The 18,346-nt window shown below is 38.2% G+C and overlaps 1 protein-coding gene across 5 annotated transcripts in view; it reads right to left on the bottom strand.

The window, feature by feature from the left end:
- ASAP2 (ArfGAP with SH3 domain, ankyrin repeat and PH domain 2) overlaps positions 1-18,346 on the bottom strand; it is an 83,443-nt gene that overhangs the window by 55,349 nt on the left and 9,748 nt on the right. For all 5 annotated transcript variants that reach the window (XR_003571558.1, XM_027886922.1, XM_027886919.1 and 2 more), the window contains exons 2-3: positions 6,299-6,371; positions 2,945-3,090 (exon numbers count right to left, since the gene is read on the bottom strand). Coding sequence is in view for 4 of the 5 variants with exons in the window: in XM_027886922.1 (XP_027742723.1) it covers positions 2,945-3,090; positions 6,299-6,371 (219 nt within the window). In the remaining variant the exon portion in view is untranslated. The remainder of the gene's footprint in view (positions 1-2,944; positions 3,091-6,298; positions 6,372-18,346) is intronic.

Here is an 18,346-nt window from a genome sequence, read left to right as displayed (position 1 = left end):
TCAGCTGTTACTGAAATGCTTAAAACACTGATGCATTGCTAAGTCCAAAAAACTTCAGTCTTTTGGGAAACCTTTAAAATTATTAAAGAAAACAAGCATCCAAAACCCCTGTTAAAGCAGAACAGCCTTATCATGGCTTTTCTCTACCTTACTGAAGACAAGTTTAAGGAAAGTCTTTTTGCAGAAGCACTTTAGAACTATAGCTCTAAATGCCACCCAGGCCAAGAGCTGACAAAACACATCAGCTTCTGGAAACAAAAGCAAAATATATGACAAAGCAAAACTTGACAGTAGCCCTTAAGCTTTGCCAGTGTTAACATCTCTGGCATCTGTTCCAGTCTGAACATGTCCTCTCACTTCCTTGCACATTCCTCACTTCACTTAAGCTAAATGTTCTGTGGAAATTCAGCGCCCTACGGAACTCCAGGGACAGGTCTATTTAAAGAGTACCTTTCAGAATGGTTTTTTTTTTTAACAGCAGCAGGTGGCATGGCCCTGGCTACATTTTTGACACAAATATTTACAACCAAAGCATGTGGAGTGCTACAAGGAAACACCAGAGGAGAGGGATGCTTTTTACTGCCAACATCCTGAAAGCGTTCAGAGTTGGACTCATCACCTCACTGGGAGAGAGCAGGAGCTTGTTTCACACGTGGCTACGCCTTTAACAAAACAGCACCCTAATTTATTTCCACCTGCTGTAGAGGACTTTATACACTCATCATTTTTAACACTCTTTTAACCTCTTAGAAAATTAAACCTCCATCAATGAACTTACGAACTGATTTTCAAAGTAACTGGTTACCAATAGTTTATTCTAGTGGCATTAACTTTTAATAGGCAAAGTTACACACATCTATAAATTTTTTTTATAATTCTAGATTTCTTGTTTATTATTATGGCATTTGCAAGCAAGGAGTTCATATCTCTTTTTCATATGTTTTTCTTTCTGAATGAAACTATTTTCCCAGTGATACACCAAATTCAAGGACCATTAGTTTTCCTTTGCTAGTCAAGAGAAAACAAAAAACTTTGAACTTCAACAATATGAAGTATATTTGGAAGGAGCAGAACTTTGCAGACCTGCTCTTCACCAGATAGTATTAAAGAGAGAAGGTGCCTATACTATTACAATGTAAAACAAACAAGCAAAACTCCCCACCGTTACATTCATGCCCATGGAAAATTACTATTCACTTCAAAAACAGAAAATCAGAACCACAAACTGAAAAACTAAAGACTTAGCTACTGTCTCATGACATATCCTCTTCTTACACATACAAACTGAAGCAAAAATACATAGCTGCTACTGGAAAAACAGTACACAGCAAAAAGAGGTAGAAATATTCCTTGAAGAAGACACACAAAATGCTTAAGTGGATAAGAAAAGGTAACAAAAACATGCATTATACATCCTACAGATATTTATTTCAGTTTTTTTTTCCTTTTCAGTTTGTGGAAGAAAAGTTATTCTTGTCAGAAATATTTTTGCAAAGATAGTAATTTCTGGTTTTAGGAGAACAAAGAGCTACGACTTTTGGTAAAACGGGAGCATCTTTTAACTTTTAGAAGTATTCTTGAAAAAATATTACATTAAAAGGGTTTTCTGGGGAGGGGATACAGCTTCTAGTGGATTGCTTTCTAAAACCACCTAAACATCTCATTTCCCAGATCCATTTGCCTAATGAAGTCATCACATTGCAATTAATATATGACAGAGAGGGATTTTTAGTCAACAGAAGGTATCAATTAGAAGACTCATTGCATTTTCCCTTCCATAGGAGCAGCCTGCCTCTGTATGGGAGACCCAGGATAACTGACTCACACTGAATCAGGATGCCTCTTCCAATACATAATCCCAGATAATATTTGTACATCCAGAGAAGTTCAAATCAATACGACCAATATGAAATACATTTCACTGTTGATAAATATATTTGGGGCGAGATTTTCTCTCATCAATATCAGGACTGGGTAAAAAGAGAGGACAGCATCAGGGAGTGAATGGGACTGCCCTAAATCCCATCAGCTGGAAACATTCCCCAAAGAAGTGATTATCACCAGCTGGCTGCAAACTACAGACATTTGGTCTGGACTCACAAAAGCATTTGATGTGTCTCCATGTCACTGATTTCAGCAGACGCAGACCTTTAAATACTCGTAGGAATCTGTGTCATTTCCCCTTCGTAGCCCCTGGTTGAAGAGTTATGTGAATTCAAGAAAATCTGGGACTTACTCAGACATGGGAAAGCTCTACCTAGTAGACTATAATCAGAATCTGCCCTTTTTGTACCCTCTGATCAATGTGAAACTGAGGCTGAAAACTCTCTATTCATAACTAAAACTCCTGTTCTTCCATTTGGCTCCGTCCCATTTGGCTCACCAAAGAGTGCTTTTAAGCCTTACTGGCTTCAGTTGCAGGATTGGTTCCCAGTGGACACTACTGTCATTACAGCATTTTGTTTGATTTTATTCCCCTTTCTTCCCTGAGAAGCAAGAACTCTCTCTTCCAGGGACACTAAAATCTCCCTACATAAATACAAATGGAAAGGGGGGAAAAGTAAAGTAGAAGCAACACAATCGCACAGTTAATCAAGCTGGTTTCACAATTTTAAAGAAAATGGATATGTGTCTTTTATAATACATGCTATAATTACTTTATGGTGGGAAGCTTTTAGATGTGAGAGGTGTTGGAAAAGGGAGTTTTGTTGTGTTTGTTTGGGTTTTGTGGTAATTTGTTTTTTCGTTTTGTTGGTTTGGGTTGAGTTTTGAGTTTTGCAAGGGGAAAGGCTAGAGCATGAGATATTTTCACACACCAGGAATTTTTTAGGAACAGTGGTTGCCAAAACACAAACTGTCTTCAATATGAAGAGCTGTTATAATTCATAAATACAGCTTTTGCAATGGCTTTAAAATGTCAGTATTTTTCATAAGTAACTCTTACCAAATTTTTGAAGAGTGCAGTTAATTCCTTTGTAAACACAGAAAATTTTAAAAATGCTGTTCCCAAATCTGGGTCATCCCTGCAAACACAGTTGCCTCCGAACTTCTCCAGTGCTTGTGTATACTGTTCTTCATTTTCCACGTGAGCTTCAAAAAGAGCAAAACATGAAAATATCATCAGTAGATAAAAGGCTATTGAAACTACGATTGAGGGGTTTTAAAAAAAAAAAAAAAAAAACCAACTTTCCAGATTTCTTGCTAAAAATGTTCATTTGATACATCATACATCTACTATTTATATTTTAACACTAATAAGACAGAAGTATGACATATCTCACTAATTCTGGTTTACGTGTATCTATCCACATGCTGTACAAAGGACAATGTGCCACCAACACAAACATCTGGCACTCTAGAAAGAGCCACAATATTTCTGCACCATAGCTGAGACTGCATAACAACTCCCAAATCCTATAATGAACTTTTTTATTTTAGAGCCTTTTATTAACATTTTCTGATTTCATCTGTGTGCTGTTATGTTTTACTGTGTGCTGAACAAAGAAACAGAAGGGATTAAGTGTGTTGGCAGTCTTAGTTCTCTACAACAAAAGGCAGCCGATCAAATAGGACTCTTGAGTCCCCTCAATACTACAGACTTCACTACGGATGAGGACAAAACCCATACCTATGTTAGCTCTCTGATTCAGAGCAGGGTCTGAAGCAAATCCTTGCAGTCTGCATTTACCATGGGCCTGTTCAGCTCTCAAAGCACCTCTGGTTCACAACAACCAGATTCCTTTCTGAGACAACAAAACCAGACCAGTGCAAGTCACCCAGCATACACCCAATGCTTCTGCTCTTCAGAAACCTTTGAGCTGCACGTGTTGGGGGTTACTCAGTCCAGGGGACGAGAGGAAATCTAGGCCTAAAATAAGCTTCCCTGATTCAAATACTAAGGAAATCTGAGGGGCCCTCAGTCTCAACTAGTTCGATCAAGGGATTCACTCCCAGGACACCAGCTTACTTGCTTGTGTAGACAAGCATAAAAAGTCCCTTTGTCAAAAGTCAATTTGATCTGTGGAATAAAATAGAAAGTCTTTCTGAACCCAAGTTTAGTGACCATGTCAAGCTTGAGAACATGGACAAAGCACACCAAGCTGGCACCTGAGAAAGTTAATGTTGCCTATTTCTTATTCTAACTGTGGCCAAATTCTAAAGCTTCAAAGGAAGTCAGGGGAAAAAACCCCATGCCCTAGAAAACAAATTATGCATTAACAAGAACAAAGACTGTCTCGGTCATTACATGAGACCTGCATAAACCCTGAAGATTATTTTAGAGAGGATTAATCTGTTCAAACGAGCAATGATCCAGTTTCAAGCCCATTTGTACACATCAACATATTTAATATCCAAAGGATTTTTTATGTAATGTCCTTTAGCCAAATTTCTATGAATTAGTTACACAACCTGTTCAATAAAATTAAAAATAAGCCAGTCTGTCCACACGTCCTACCTGGACAGCCATTGAAGACCTTTATTTCTCAAATAGCTGCAAATTTTCTCTAATTTCTAATATATGAAATTAAAATCCCGTGCAGCAGTAGTATAACACCGTGTAATTAAAGACTGGCATAATGTACATGCAAAACTGAAGTTGCACAGAAAGCATTAATTCTACAAGTTTCTACCTTGACAGCTTAAATTTGCAGCCTAAGAGATAGTTTGCAGACAGCTACCAAGTTTAAAAACTAAGTGCTAGCACTGAACTGCACTTATTTTTCCTCAGCAGCAACAGCAAGGGCTGAGCACTTAACAAAGCTTTTGCTGCAGGATGTTCAGCATACACCTGGACAAGCTTTAAATGGACTGGCAGGGACAGCAAAACCCAGGATATGGCAGGTCACAACTCCTCTGGATCTCACATCTACCCGGTAAGGTGAACTATTTCCATACTGCTTTCTACATTCTTACTGCTTCCTGCATCCAGCTTAGCTTAGGAAAAGCAGAGGTCAGCCTGCAATTCATACAGCAGAAGCAGAAAGCTGCCCCTGCATGAGAACAAGGTGAAAAGGCTGCTACCACTAATTGTCATGGTGAGATGTGTAATCAGCAGCTGAACCACGCTGACTTTTTACTTTAGGAAACAAGAACAGCATCCATTCCACACAGCATTCCCAAGAGTCTTCTGTTCTCCAGCATCCTAGGGACTGCTCTTCTACAAGACATTCCCCAGAATGCTGAAGATGATTTTTGCAGCAATACTATTAACTGAGCTGGTGCTCCACAAGTGCTTCTGAAGAACACAAAATTCTGTTTTTCTCATGGAACCCTCCAAAATGCTCTCCCTCCCCTATGTTTTCTTCCTAATGGATTTTAAAAGTTTCCCTAAAAGGAAAAGTATGAAATCTATTAAAAATAGATGTAAACATATGATTCAGGTATGTTTGAGGGTTTGGAGGCTTTAACTAAGAAACAAAACTATGTAATCCTTCATAAAGGTTTGTAAATTCTTACATTAAAGAAGAAGGAACTTCCTTTCAATTAGTTGACAAGAATTACACCACAAGAGCAGTTCTTGTTCTAACTTTGAGTTTGAACACCAACATGACTACCAGTTCTATCAGATAATGGTGGCTCTCCAAGGTTGCCAGGCCTATCTGTTTTGCATGTAATACTGGTTTTCTTAGCTCTAATTGCTATGAACTGGACAGTGAGAACAAAAGCCAACCAAATGCTGTTTCTTATCCACAAAAACAAATGCTGTTTCTTGTTCATAAAATGCTGCTGCTGCACAAAAACAAAAGCTTCAGTTATTTTTTTTTCAAAGAAGATAAACACACACAACTCCAAGAGATTGGCACATGTTTAAAAACATATGCAGCAATAGTTCTTTGTATTTTTTCAGCATTGGAAGAGAAATATCTGACTTTGTGCAACCTGACAATAAAAAACTGTAGCACATCAGCTGTCTCTTGTCATGAAATTCTTAATATACATAAGTGGAAGGCACCAAGAAGAGTGAGGTTTCGCAAAGCAGTAGAGCAAATGTAGCTTCTTATTGCTGCCAAAGAGTAATTTCACCCCTCCCATGCCCTCAGCTCTTGACGATACACTTGCCTTGCCATTTCAGGTGCCCAACTAATCCCAGTTAACTTGATTTCACTGCATATGTTGCTTTATGGGAGCTAAAAATCTCCCCTAGGGACGTGCCGAGCAGCAGGGGTGGCAGAAGGAGCAGGTAGCCCAGACCTGGGGGAAAGGGAAGAGCACAACTTGCCCACTTTGTACCCCTACACCAGCGAGAGCCGTTCAGCCACCTCACCACATTTCATCCTCACTGGAGTTATGTACTTACCCAGACCAGATAAGTTTATGGCTTTGACAGATTTCTTCATTTTATAGAGAACAGTTCGGTCAACATCCAGAGCCTAAAAAAAAAAGAGAAAAATTAAAGCTGGAATAGTGGATTGCCCTCTGGCAAACCTCTGCTCTGGAAACCTGCTGTAACTATAACACTATTATGTTAGTTAACTTTATTTCTGTAATTAATAAATTACTTGCCATTTGCTTCCTCTCCCCTCCATACAACCTATTTTGTCCCCCTGCCCGCAAAAATACATCCTCCCTCTTTTGCTGGTGACCAGCATCATATACACTCATCAGGAAATGATTTACACAGTATCTTCTTTCCTTGTTAAATTATTAAAGAAGCTTAAAACAGTTTTGATCCATCATATGTTCTGACACTGCTGGAGAAACAAGCAATATCACTTCCCCAGGCAGAGTATTAAAAATTGAATTTAATTTCAGTTTTCCTGGATAATTTAGTTAATTGCACTCCCAACTATATGAGCTTTCTCACAGCTATGCTGAACAAAATATATTACATATCTCTCAAATAACTTTCACACATTTTAACACAAGGCAAAGCTTTCACCAACACTATATGAAATTCAAGTCTAAATCTTGTTAAGAATACCCAAGCACTAATAACCAATTTGTTTCAAAGAAAGAAGTGGAAGTAGGCAACCATTTTGCTTACTGAAAGTGAAATACAAAAACTCTCAAAAATGTAAAATTGTTCCAGAACAGAGAAGCAGAAAGAATGGTTATACAAATTAAAAAAAAAAAAGAAAAAAAAAAAAAGTTGTTAATCTTCAAGAAAATGTAAGTATGTGTTCCAGAGATGGTGGTGTCTTTGGACACCACTGAAGAACAATATCAAACACTACAAATTGTATTACACCAAGAGCTGCTTAGCATGATGCATGATAAAAAAAAAAAATCCACCAAATTAATTCCAGTTTTCATTCATAAGATTTCAGTGAATCGCAGCAGCTACACATTTGATCTACCATTGTTTTACTGTTACTCATTAGTGTAAGAGGAATGATGCAGAAGTCAGTTCCTAGGACTCTATCCAATTATTTTAACATATTGAACGCGAAAAGAAATATTATCCTCCATATTTTAGGAGTATTCTTAAACTGAATCTATTTAGACCACAAATAGCTGGCAAAATCTTTGCAGCATTCCATGGAAACCAACCAATTTAGACGATGCCTTAACATTAACATTGCAGTGTCTTGGTACTGCTGTACCCATTGGAGGTTTTACCTCCAGCATCTTTATAGTTCACATCTGAAGCACATCAGCAAAAGAAGCACAGAGGCCTAATCACCTGGAGTTCTCAAATACCCCTTCTGAAGAGGAAAAGAGAAATAAAACAGTACAAGAATGCCCATAAAAGCCATGCCAGTTCTGTTCACCCTCTTCAGCAATTTAAACTGCATCCACTATAACAAATAACAAACCCGTATCCAGTGTGATCTCAAAGGTTAGATTAGTCACCTGTTTGGATGGGAGTGCATTAAGTGAACTCCCTCATTGTGTATTTGGTGATTTCCAAAAATAACCTCAGAAAAGCACCACCTGATCAGCTGACTGCAAAGGAATGATAATTTCATGGGTGATTGTCAAAGGGCAATTACCCTCCTGGAGACAAAGCAAAAGGAATGTCTCCAACTACAGGCATTGCAAGTAACAGCCCAAAGAGAAAGCTCAGAGCCAGAGACTTAAAACTTACAGATTCCACTCCCAGCTAATCTTAGATTTGTGTATGCAGATGATAAAATATTTAATCTCTGCACCTTAGTTTGGGGGAGATACTTCTTAAGAAAGAGAAGAGTTGGAAGGATAAATGCATGGGATGAATTATGAACTACTTGTACTACTGTGGTCAGGGATCCAGACAGATCTGTGGATTCATTAAGTCTTCTGGCCCATGAATGCCTCAATCAGAAAGCACAAACTCCCACAGTAAGGGAAAAAAAACCTCAAGTCCTCTTCCTCAATTTAAGTCATCATTTTGGTTTGCAACTGCTCTCACCCAACTCCCGCTTTCACAGGAATCAGGCAGCAGAGGAGCAAACCCGCAAGGCACAGGATAGGCAGGACCCAAGAGAAATGACAGCAAATGCCCCCAAACACACCAGTGAGGACTCAAGCACCGACCCATCTCAGACAGCTGATCCACATAAAAATTCAAAGCAAGGATAACAGGGAAAAAAATCCACAGACAGTACTGAGTGCAACAGAACAAGAAAAACATAAAGCCCTGATGTATTGAAAATGTACAAGACTGCCAGGTCAGGCGTCCTTGGATCCTCCCTTCATTCCCTCTCTGTCTTTTCAGCTGTGCCAGTGCAAGTGCTTGTAGGGGCATGTCATAAACCACAGGAGAGAAGCAAACCATGCTTAAAAATTAATAATTTTTTTTTTTAAAGCTGTTTTTCAGTTAAGTCAACTTTTCAACTCTGACTATCAGGAAGACACTCGATATAACACAATCCAATACAAAAGACAATGGCAAAACCAGGAACGAGAAAGAGGATATACTCAGATGGTCCTGCTGAAGAATCCTGCAGGGATGCTTCTGAACAAGAATTCAGCAGCTGTATGACTGTAAGCAGCACTTTTACTACACTGCTACCTCTACCAGCTACCTTAGCATTACATTAGCCTCAAAATTTCTTCTCATGTTCATTCACCACAATAGAACAGGCCTTGTAAGTTCAGTCTGTGTGGTAATTGGTGCCACATTTTCATGGTAAGTAGCTGACAGTGAGTCTGCGGAATGATGCTGAAACATTCAAAGAACCAATAGGATTGAAGGAGGCTAAATACCACCTTGACTAACACTGACTTTGTGACCTGAGGACTCAGCTTAGCTTCTGTTCAGGTAGATGATCCACAATCCAAAGCCATGAAAAAAGAGACAAAAATCATCCCAGCAGAAGTCTGCCACCTTTCTATCAATGCATCATTGACTCAATGTGCTATTTCTTCCCTCTCCCAGTTAAAAAAGAAAGCAAGTGAGGAACTGAAGTACAGTTAGTACTCAATGTAATGGTATTTTCACACAAAATTTGAAAGAATATTGTAACTAGTAAAATGAAAAAACTGTCACAAATGAAAAAACTGCCACTCTTTAAAATATGAGTGGTTTATTGTTAATTCAGTTCACTGATGTGATTACTGAGAATGGGAAGAAATTCAACAGTGAAGGCTGCAAAGCTGTGTATCCAAGGGAAAAATACATGCATAAACTGGGAGATCGGTCAGGAAGATATCAGGAGAACATAGGGCTTTGGCTTACCACATGCTCACAGAGTCACCACAGGATGACAAAATGATACAGGCATCAAAACTAAAACCACAAAGATACAGGAGATCTCCTGCCACCAAAGACAACAACAACAACAACAACAACAACAACAACAACAAAAAAGTGTCACTGTGTACTACATATCATTGACATGCAAAAAAAAAAGGTCTATGTCCAAAATGTTGAACTTGACAACTTGCATGTCTCTCTGAATCACTGGATTTCTGAATCTGATAAACACTTACAGACATATTATACACACAAAATGGGAGGCAACGTAGGTGTTGCTTTCATCCAGCAGTATGCAAAGTATGGAATGGAATAAAAAATCTTGAACTAGTCTGATTTTGTAATTAGATTACTGGGAATAAGCTGCAGCAAACTTTGAATCAGCTAGCTCAAGCAGATAGCTGGAGGGAACTGGAATGTACCCATTACACAAATATAAATAAATTACTAGCAGAAAATGCTTAAATATATAAATAATTAAATAACCCCAAACAAAACAAAACAAACAAAAAAACCCACAACCAAAAAATGCAAGAACAGGCTGCCTTCCTGAAAAGATTCCCAGTCACCCAAGGGTGTTTGGGTTATTATGTCATCAACTAATGATCAGTGCAATTTTGTTCAGACAATATGGCACTGATCCTCCACACACCCTGTGCTTGTTCAGCTGTCCTGACAGACAGGCTGTAGGCAGCCTCCTCTCTCCTGAGTGGAAAAGGTCAGAGCTAAACTCCCTACTGGTCGTAACAAAGAGGAAAAAGGGATAAACACCAAGAAATGGTTAAGTTAAAAAGTGACACTAGTATAAGAACAGCTGAGTCAGCTCTACATGAACCTGAACAAACTGCAGCTAGAAACTGGGAGGAAAAGTAAATTCTGGAAAGCTTTCCAAATAGGAAAAGAGATAAAAAATATCTATCCATTTTAAGAGAGACCTGGATACATTTAGGAAATATTGTTATGTTGTTTCCTATTGTAGTAAGATACTAGACTTGCTCCTGTAGGAGGCTTTGTCTATTCCTCCCTTCCTCGGTGAAATCTTTTGACAGTGCTGCTTTGAGTGGCTCTGTATGCCTACAACTAATGGGGAAAATCCTGTAAAGCTTTGCATCTTTTATACTGTATTTTAGTCTTGCTTACAGACCAAGAAATAGAGAGGGGGACTTTGCCTTTGTTTAATTGAACAACATTAGTGCTTATTCACAACTAGTGTTTCAAAGGAATAATTTCAGCATAAAACTTGAAAAGGGTCAGCTCCTTGTCTTTCTTACTGTTCTTCATATCTTCACATCCTTCTCTTTGTTCTCATCTTAGCACTAGGATATCAATTCAAATACAGCTGTAGCTTTGTTATAATTCAAGTTTCTAACCCTGAATTTGTTTCACAGATATATACACATTACCCCAATGCACACACATGCTTTCCCCTCACTCCATTGCTTTGGGCACTCTCAGCAGTGCCAGAATCAGGGAACTTTAAAATGGCTTTGGATGTTACCTATTCCAGCATTACTTTTTACTCACTTGAAATGCTCAGGGAACTTCTCAACCAAAAGAAAAGTGACCAAGTAATGCAGATGGTGGTGTCATTTTATTCTCTCATCTAATGCTTCTTACTTTCAACTCAAAAAACTCTACTGTAAGGCTGTTTATTTTGACATCTGTTTATTTCAGCACTACTAAGTCTGAGAAGCCACATAAATAGTTTTCATAGTCCCACCCAATTTCTACTGATAGGCACTCAGACTTCTCGTTAAAAACAGTATATATAGTTTTGACTTAGGGGGAAACAATTAATAATTCTGTATGGCACATATGACAAGAAGTTACATTATTAGGGAAGTGGTGTTGTGCAGCGTGAACTGAAACAGAAACTCAAACGTGACCTTCTTGAGCATGCCCTTGGCAATGCAATCTTTTCCAAACACAGTATTTATGTCTTCTGTTCATTTACCTTTATGTGATTTCTGATGTTAATCTTGTGAAACCGTTTTTAAGGTAAATTACTTCTTACGTCAGAATTTACGCAGCATATCTACAGATCATGGAGATCACTTGTTTGACAAGTCTTCAAAATGCACAGCTGATCTCTCTTAAATGGCATAGAAACACCATTTAGTTTTAAAATTATTTACCTTACAACCTAGGGCTACACAGTGAAAATAATTAAAAGTCTGTTTACTTGCCACACTTGAAAAATCTGTAATTTTTTTCTTGCTCTATCTTCAGTTATCTCTCTGTGAAGTTACCACACTTGACCATACACACCGCAAAACCCCAAAACTAAAATTGCCTGAAATATACAATTTTTAAATTGTAATTCACATTTATTTCTTCCCAGCAAGTTAATGCTAACGTTTTGGCACCAATCACAAATGCACTTTAGGCACATTGCTAAAGTATTTTCACAAGGTATTTGGTAATACAAGAACCAAGTATTTGGCATGCCACAGGCTGAACATTTCAAAATTAAAATAATTCAGTAAAAGCATTTATGAGGTGTAAAAGAAGCAATTCAAACCCTTACACAACATATTTTGAAGTTCTATATGCATGATGACAATTTAGCAACAAATATGTCTGTAGAAAGTATACTAGGAAGGGGAAGAAGCATAGCAAAATAAACAGAAGAAAATAGAGATTTTCAAAGGAACACAAGAGAGAGGACTCAAGCTACCAATGATCAGCAGCAAAGCTTTTTTCCACATGTAGGAACGAGGTCCAGTTTCACTTGCCAAAGGCCAATTTCCATTTTCACTGCTTCAAAGGTTTCTGCTTTGAACAATAAAATGTGCCAACTAATTAAAACCAAACCCATCTTACCAGGAAGAAATCAGTCTGAGATTACTGAAACTTCCTGAAATGTTATTCTGCATCCTACTCTGTATGCCACAATCTTTTAAAAACCTCACTCAAAACTAGCTTCAATCTCCAAATCTATACTGTCTAAATAGATCCGTGCAATACACAGGCAGGCACAAAAGATAAACGTATTATTTGTTCTTTTCAGTGGAGGGAAGGGAAACAAACTGTTTTATTTTTAGCATATTTAACTGGGGGAGGAAAAAAAGCAGGAAGGCAGCAACTGGAAAACTGAACATCCCAAAGATTATTTTGGCACCTTTTACCGAACCAAAGGGTATGGGGAAAACCAGGGCAGTTGCAGCATAAATGGAGGGTCCCCAGGCTCTAGTACTTTAGACATTCATTAAACATCTTTTGTGCCAAACTTACATCAGAACTCTGGGTCTTTATCTTATGCAAGTGTCCTTACACCAGTGCCTTTTTCCTTTCTGGCCCAGAAAATAATTATTTATCTGTAAAGTAACAGAAAAATAGCCACTGGATCAGATCAACTCTACATTTAACCTGATATCCTCTATCAGCAGCAGCCAACAGCAGATGTTCAGGGCAGCAAGCAAAGAAAAGCACGTATACATCCTACCCCAGGATAATCTCCCAGTTTCCAGCAATGAGTTTAAAAACAAAAGACCGAGAGACTCTCAACCAGAAACACTACATAGCCCAACAGACTATTCTCAAGACAGAAACAAGAAGTCCAAGTTCTCTAAATCCAGACAAGGGAAAGAAAAAAACTAAACCTGACTTCTCACAGGTCAGTGCAAGTGCCTTCCTGACTGTACAACAGCCTACTGGGGAAGCAGTGAAGGGGAGAAGGGGAAGGAGTCAGCCATCATCTTTGCTCTATTTTTCATTTAAAACAGTTCCAAGTCTCTAACATTCATTCCTTCTTACCCACAACAGCTTCCTTTTAAAAGGGGTCAAATTAACTATTTCACATTTTCAGCTATTTGGATGGGGTTTTGCTGAAAGTGTTCACAGCACTGGATCTGAATTTGAGAAAAGTCTCAAGGTTACCACTATTTTTAAATAAAGAGCCCATTGTAACAACAACAACAACAAATGCATAGAGATACTGCTAAAGCAGTAACAAAATTTTGGGAAATAAATCCTCAGGTCATTTGAAATACAATCCCAAGACAGGAACCTCCGTGTTCTTCCCCATATTGCATATCAGCGATACCAAAAAAATATTAACACATTGACATTAGATCCACTATAAGCAATTCTTAACCCTTATTTCTTTAAAACAAAATCGAATCTCACTCTCCATTTTACCGAGTTGCTTTAAAACACAGGGCTACTCAACAGCCATAAATTCTTCTGCAATTCACCCATTCTAGTATTTCAGAGTAACTAATAATGACAGAGGCTGCTGCAGATGCTGAACATGTATAGGAACGTCCTTCCCCAAAACCAAAAGGGCACAGGAAAAAACTGCCTCAGTTAAGAAAGAGAGAGGTGATCAAGTACAACAGTTTGGCTTTGCTGGTGTATCGTTACAGGCAATCTGATACTTGCTGTAATTAATCCTCGCTGACTCAAAAGATCAGAGATATCCACAGACATTCTATCTCTGTTTGTTATTTTTCTATTAGAAATGAACTGTCTACACTGCTGGGCTCAATCCACTTCTCTGTTACAGAGAGTGGTAAAAAAACTTCCTAAATTACGTTATCCCCCTCCAAAATCCCCTTTCCATTCTCCTACTGTTATGTCATTTCCTCCCTCCATGTATTACTTTCTTTTCTTAATCCTCTCCAGTTTCCTTCCACTGATCACCTGGCACATTCACAGCAGGACTGATCTGAAAGGTGGAAAAAACCTGATAGGCATAGTCTGGGGCAAGGCATTGTAGCCTCTGAATGTATTCGAGAACAATAATAATAATAATTTTAAAAACTTTAATTTAGGGCAATTACTTTACTTGGAGTGTGCATGTGAAAAAACATTCCAGAACATTATATTCTCCAGAAGCTATGACAGTTAATTTGTATAAATGAGCTCTTTGGCATGAGACCTGTCAACTTAAGAGACTGTGAAGGTACAGAGACAGATTTGCAATAAAAAGGACAGGGTTTATGGCAGAATTGTCTCTGAAAGGTCCCTTTCCACAAAAGCATTACTTCTCCAGCATCTGGGTTTGTGGTTTTTGTGGACCCAGAGCCAAGGCAATCTGTTTGAACAAGCATTGCTCTATTTGGCAGAAAAATGTAGTAAACTACTGTGCACAGAGCTAAGGCTATGCACGGTGGGAAAGGGTAATACCACTGCTTTGGGAAATTACTTGAACATGCAAGGTAATTCTGCTGCAAAGGTAAAAGATGGGAGAATTTGGCACTGCTCTACGTTGTTTACAAAACCTCACCTGAGCATGATGAGTTTGTACAATGAATTTATTAAAACAAAGAAGTGATGCCTAAAACCCAGAATGCTCTAATAAACTACTTCTATCAGAAAAGAAATCTCAAATTCGAGGTTCAGAGCTACAAAATGTTACATCATTAATACAAGTCACTACATGATCTTGTTTCACACTGGACAAAACAGGTGCTGTACCTCTGTATGAATTGTTGGATTTCCACATGCTTCCCTCACAACACAAAGCTAGAAATGAAACACACTTAACCAGAAGACAGACATCAAGCATTTTTGTGTAATACAATCTTTTGCCTAAAAGAAGAGAATGGAAGCTGCTTATGCCAATTGTTTCTCCAGAACACATCCATCTCCTGCATTAACCGATTTTTATACAGAGAAATGCATTTTCCTTCTCTTTTCATACTTTCACCACCAACATACAGCTATCTGCTTTCAAACACGGGTTGACTGGACTTTAAATACACATCTCATAAGCACTGCAACAGACAAATGCACTTACTCTTTACAGTGGTTCATTTTTAAACAAAGAGTGTGTCAATAAAACTCCCTTATTTATTATTTAATTGTTGTTCAATTTTTCAGTTGCACTAACCATTCCATTTCCAATTATTTAACATTACACACTTCAACATCCTAGGATATATCATTATGGAAAATGAAGTAACATAGATAACAGGATAAATGGTCCAGTGACAACTGTCTTGAACAGCCAAGTAAACTTTACCATCCCTTTACCCATGTCGAAATTCTCTGGTCCTCACCCTGCAAGAGACTTTCTTCTACCTTCATGTTTTTGCATTTCTGTCTGCTGTCAGGATCCATCAAAGCCCTTCATGGTTCGGAGCCCAGCTGTTGGAAGAGGCTGATCCTCACCCTGTATCAGTCAACAGCATTACAAAGAGCTGGGCTGATGGGATTTTCCTTTTGCAGATTTCTCAATTCAGTAACTCTTTTCCCTAGTATTAAATCCTTTTATACACCATCAGAGCCAACAAGAATTAATCTTTGCAGAACATAATGCCCTTTTATTCTGAATATGACGAGCTTTTTGAATAGTAAGTTTTTAGTCATTTATGGGAGCAATTAACGAATTAAAACACTTTCCAGATACTCAGAAGTTCCCATATCAGTGGTCTAATTTGGTGTTAGCAGTCTTCAAATCCTCTGCTTGAACCAGGCAGACATCCCTGTTGCAACATCTATGAAATAATGAAAAACTAAACAGTTAAGTTTCTCCCAGTGTATAATGCACTTACTCTATCCTAAAAATAAAAACCTTGGGCTGTGTGCACAGATCAACTGGATGCCATAAACTGACCTATCCCTCCCTATCCAGCACTCCTCTGACTTTATCTTCTTTACATATCCAAGAACTCAAGAGACTAAGAAATTAGTCACGAAAAGAGTCTATAACAACATAGCACAATCGAACCTCAGTCTTAACAGGCCTCCAAGAGGTCCTTAACAAAAAAACCAATAAATCCATATTACAAACATGTTCAGCAGACGTACCTATGAGGTGACCATTTTGAAAGGGAATAAAAGGCACATAAACTTTATCTAGATCATGATACACCTGGAACTTTTCGGACACCACATTCCCACAACAAAGAATGGCAGGAAACTAGAGGGGAGCTGAGGAGAGACAGACAAATCACCTCAAATGAACCAACTATTCCCGGGGAAACACTGAACCAGCTGTCAAAATAAGGTTCATCAGAGGTAAAACAGCACATCAGATATCACCTCTCTATTATTAGGGTAGAAATTTATGAATGGCATCTAGCTATAACACTGATGGTATATTAATTACACATGAAACCCAGTGTCAGATGATAAAACTTACTTTCTCTTGAAATATTGTAAAATTATTTCTGTTCTATAGTGGCTTCCAGACTTCAGCCCGTGGTTTTTATTTCAACCTCTCTGTAATTCACCATACCACCTTTGAAAATCTCTGCACAGTCTCTCAGTATCAATACACTTTTCCCCATTAAATAGTATCTGCATGGTGGCATAATTAACAGCAGTTCATGCAAATACAAGACTTGCAACTTACGGCAATCAAACATTTGATAACAATCAGTATCTTCCTCTTTTGTTTGTTAAATGGAAGAAAAAGAAATTGCACTTATTTCATTTTGTTGATATTTTGTCATGCTGTAGTTCTCAGTAGAGCTTGAATTCTTGTTGTGTAAATGCATAAACATAATATTCTATGAATTTCCATTTAGGAATTTGTTTCTGAATGAAAGAATGCATCTGAACTGTCGTATCTTGTCATTCATTTTAGGTGCCCAACACAGAAACCACAGGACACTATTACAATCTTGAAAACAACAATCATAAATTCTCCTAGAATTTCAGCAGCTTTGAGTATAACCAAAATTAACAGTTCAGACACCCCTGTCACTAAAAGCACAGCTTCCTTGAGCAGTAAGTGAATCTTAAGTCACACAATTATTAGTGTACCAAACAGTAGATATAAAACACTCATTTACATCATACTGATGCAAAAATAAAAGGTTTATCCCCAGAATTGACTTTTCCAAAATAATGAGGGAGTTCACATACCTGGAAGGTATCTATAAAATGGAACAGACGGTACTTCCCTGTACCATGAAGCAGTATGAAGGTTAAATTCATACACAGCTGCTACCTAAAGACAAACCAGTGAACAACTTCTGCATTTAAAACTGAAGCAATTTAGAACACAGAAGCATGTCCAGGTCCATCAGAAACTTTTGTTGTGTTCTTAAATGAAATTGGAAACACCTACTGAATCAGCTGCCTGAAGCTGAAGAGATAAGCACTCAAATCTATATGTAACCAAGCACCGTGTGTCCTTGCACCATCACCACATCAACATGGCCTGGGGGACAGGGAAGGCAGTGGCAACCACTACACTCCATCCCTCAGACAGAGAAGACTGACTGGAAATACGTAAAAGCTTGTCATCTACAACCCGACCATTTAAGCATCAGAGTGAAATAAGCAGAGGAATGAATGAAACCAAACAAAAAGCAGCTTACAAAAGATTTACTACTTCATTGCTTCTTCAGTGCTCCTTTCTTCAGCACGGTTAGCATCCAGTCTACATGGAACTCAAAGTGTAGGAGCACTCTGGCGGTGCTTTTCCTGTTGTGTAACAGACACCTACAGTGCTGGAAAATAAACAAATGACTAAAAGCATGTGCTTTGCAAGTCTCTATACTGCATGTTTTGCATGTGGCGACAGAGCAAGGGCTCTATATTTGCAAGTGCTAAGGAAATTTCCACTCCTATTGCAATAGCCAAGCAGTAATCCCGTTTGATTGAAAGGGCTTAAAATGATTAGTAAATGCATTTGTTTCTAAGTTTACTTCCCTAGAATCCAGCCTAACTTTCCTTGAAATTGCATTTTCTAGGAAAAAAAATCTTCCACTATCATGGAACAGGCATCATAAAACATGAGAAAATAATCCGTATGAATGTCCACATCCC

This window comes from Empidonax traillii, unplaced genomic scaffold, assembly GCF_003031625.1.
Source record: "Empidonax traillii isolate 1590-97213 ecotype Southwest subspecies unplaced genomic scaffold, ASM303162v1 scaffold197:size915647, whole genome shotgun sequence".
Classification (NCBI taxonomy): domain Eukaryota; kingdom Metazoa; phylum Chordata; class Aves; order Passeriformes; family Tyrannidae; genus Empidonax; species Empidonax traillii.
Note: the sequence above shows the minus strand (reverse complement) of the source record. Positions and strands in the feature narration are given on the sequence as shown.